Source organism: Chiloscyllium punctatum, chromosome 25 (assembly GCF_047496795.1).
Source record: "Chiloscyllium punctatum isolate Juve2018m chromosome 25, sChiPun1.3, whole genome shotgun sequence".
Classification (NCBI taxonomy): domain Eukaryota; kingdom Metazoa; phylum Chordata; class Chondrichthyes; order Orectolobiformes; family Hemiscylliidae; genus Chiloscyllium; species Chiloscyllium punctatum.
In genome coordinates, this window is record NC_092763.1 from 87,198,289 (window position 1) to 87,201,721 (window position 3,433).

General features: G+C 46.2%; 1 protein-coding gene across 1 annotated transcript in view; it reads right to left on the minus strand.

Moving 5' to 3' along the window:
* Nucleotides 1-2,861, minus strand: part of fhl1a (four and a half LIM domains 1a) — a 300,533-nt gene extending 297,672 nt beyond the window's left edge. Inside the window, 1 exon segment of the mRNA XM_072595648.1 lies at nt 2,700-2,861. Within this exon segment, the coding sequence (XP_072451749.1) occupies nt 2,700-2,721 (22 nt within the window). The 5' untranslated portion in view covers nt 2,722-2,861.
* Nucleotides 2,862-3,433: the final 572 nt, after the last annotated feature.

Genomic DNA, 3,433 nt, shown 5'->3' on the forward strand with positions numbered 1-3,433 from the left:
CTCACACACACCGTCCCACACACAGTCTCTCACACAGTCTCTCACATGAAGTCTCACACACACACACTCTCACACACAGAGTCTCACACACACACAATCTCAGACACACATACAATCACACACACAGTCTCACACACACTCTCACACACAGTCTCACACACCCACACACGCAGTCTCACACTCACACACTCTCTCACACACACAGTTTCACACACGCACACACACCATCTCACACTCACACACTGTCTCACACACAGTCTCTCATACATACACACACAGTCTCACACACAGTCTCACACACAGTCTCACACACACCATCTTACACTCACACACTCACATACACCGTCACATATGCACGCATCCGTCTCACACACACACACTCTCACACACAGAGTCTCACACACACACAATCTCAGACACACATACAATCACACACACAGTCTCACACACACTCTCACACACAGTCTCACACACCCACACACGCAGTCTCACACTCACACACTCTCTCACACACACAGTTTCACACACGCACACACACCATCTCACACTCACACACTGTCTCACACACAGTCTCTCATACATACACACACAGTCTCACACACAGTCTCACACACACCATCTTACACTCACACACTCACATACACCGTCACATATGCACGCATCCGTCTCACACACACACACACGCACACACAGTCTCACACACACACACACGCACACACAGTCTCACACACACACTGTCTCATACGCGCACGCACACAGTCTCACACACATACTGTCTCACACACACACGCACACACCGTCTCACACATACCATCTCACACTCACACTCTCTCACACACACGCGCACACAATCTCACACTCACACAGTCTCTCACACACACACAGTCTCATACACACACAGTCTCTCACACACACACAGTCTCATACACACACTGTCTCTCACACACACAGTCTCATACACACACTGTCTCATACACAGTCACTCTCACACAGTCTCACACTCTCTCACACACACACACTGTCTCATAGACACACTCACTTACACACATGCACTCAAACATAGACACACACATACGGACACTATTCTCATACGGACACACTCTCTCATATGCACATCCCAACACAGGCACACTAAGACATATAACAGACTGTCACACAGAAATACACACATGCAGGCAGACACATCCACAGCCTTGTGCACACAGACTCAGGCACACACACACACATAGATACATACACAGATGTGCATGCACACGCGCAGGCAGCCTCATACACTCACTCACACAGACACACACACAGACATAGACAAACAGACATGAACACACAGATGCACACACAGACACCAGGTATAGACTAACATTCAGGCACATGCAGATAGATGTACAAACAGACCCACTCTCATACACACTCACTGGGACAGATGGGGGTGCGGTGAGGTTTCACTGTTTGTCTAAAATGCCCCCATCATAAATATTTGCTGTTTACAGCTCCCCTATCCCCACCCCACCCCACCCCACCATGTGTGATTGAGTGCAGGAGAATGTGGGAGGGTCTTGCAGCAGGAAGCTGCAAATGGACCAAGCATTCTCTGCTGGCAGAAGCTTTGACTGTACTTTAAAAAGAAATTTACTGTCTGCTTTTCATAGCAATTTGAGTTTAAGAGCAGGGTGAAACATTACATTCCTGTCTCTGTTTTCCCTGGGGATTACTTTGATATTGATACAAAATACAGAGCTCTGTTGGCACTCTGAGAAAGGAGCTGGTTACTGCCAGAGTCTCTCTGCTCACTGGAGAAGGTGCAGTCTTCAGTATAACTCCGATCCTGGGTGTTATGCAGAGAGTTTCTTTCATTTGGAACTTTGCTGCATTATCCAAACTATAGCAATGTTTAATGGAGCTACAGTGTGTTCAAGCAGATACTGCTGGATTAGGCAAAACAGCAAGACCCCTCAGCTGCTCTTACACTAGCCTGGCTGACATTGACAGGTTAACACTGTCAAACTAGATTCTTAGGAATGTTGGGTGAAGGAGTCAAATGCTTGTTGGCACCACTAACTTAGTCAGTTCATGACATGGAGTTATTAATGTAGAGAATGGTTCCAGAATTGATACAGTGCACACTGTACCCGCAGTAACTCCCTGCAATTCAAACACTCCCACTACCTCACCTTTACCTGTCAATATTTCTTCCTCAGAAATTGATCCAGTTCCCCTCATGAAAGTCTCAGTTAAACTTGTCTCTCCCACATTGTCAGACAATGTACTTGAAACCCCACAACCCACTTCATCAGAAAAACAGTCCCTCACAGAAACAAGGCAAATGACTGCTCAAATGTCCAGAGTTTGGAATGATCTGAATATCCCATAATACCAAGTGAACCCAATAAAAAAAGACTTAAAACTCACACAACACCAGGTTATAGTCCAACAGGTTTATTTGGAAGCTCTAGCTTTCCGGTAGTTTCATTAACACCCACCTGATGAAGGAGCAGTGCTCCGAAAGCTAGTGCTTCCAAACAAACCTGTTGGACTATAACCTGGTGTATGATTTTTAACTTTGTACAGCCCAGTCCAATACCTCCATATCAATAAAAAATACCCACAGACAAGCATTCTTCACACTCAATTCCACACATTTACATCAAGCTGTTACAAAATCCACTGAAACAGTCGCAGTATCGAATTGAACAGAAGAATACCTGGGCTTCTGTGGAAAGTCATTCTCTCAGCAAAGCCTTCCCTCTTGCTTCCGAGACGAGATGAGAGTACCCTCAGCACTCATTGAATTACCTCATTGTCTCCCACTTGCCAAGGCAGCTATTAATACAGGAACTGGACAAACCCATCCCAGCCTCTCTAATCCCATTCCACACACTTTACCATTTTAGGTATTTCAGTAGGAAAGGCTTAGGGATTGGATCAGACTGCAGTTCACATTCCTGCTGCCGGTCACTGATCCAGGAGGTATTCACTAAAAGGGACACATGACTATAACTGCCAGGAATTTCATTGTAAATCCCTGCCAACCTCCCGTGTCTTAGGAGAGTAAATATAGACAGCTAGGATTATTGCAAATAGAGTAAACAAACACGGTTATAGGTGGGATAGGAACAGAAATTGCTGGAGAAACTAAACAGGTCTCATCGCATCTGTAAAACAAGAAAGGGTTAACATTTCAGGTGTAGTGACCCTTCCTCAGAAAAGGTAGTATATATCGGGTGAATTGGGAAAAGGACAGGTAGAGAAGGAGTGCAGAGAGAGAGAGAGAACAAGAGTTAGACCAAGGGATGGCTGATGGTGAGCCAGGGACGGAGATGTGCTGCGAATGGGGACAGTGAGTAGGTGAGAGTGGGCTGGCTGTCCTGGAAGCAGCCCATGGCATGACAGGGCCTGGGCTGTGGGGGTAGGTAAAGGACACAGGCGAAGGTGGTCA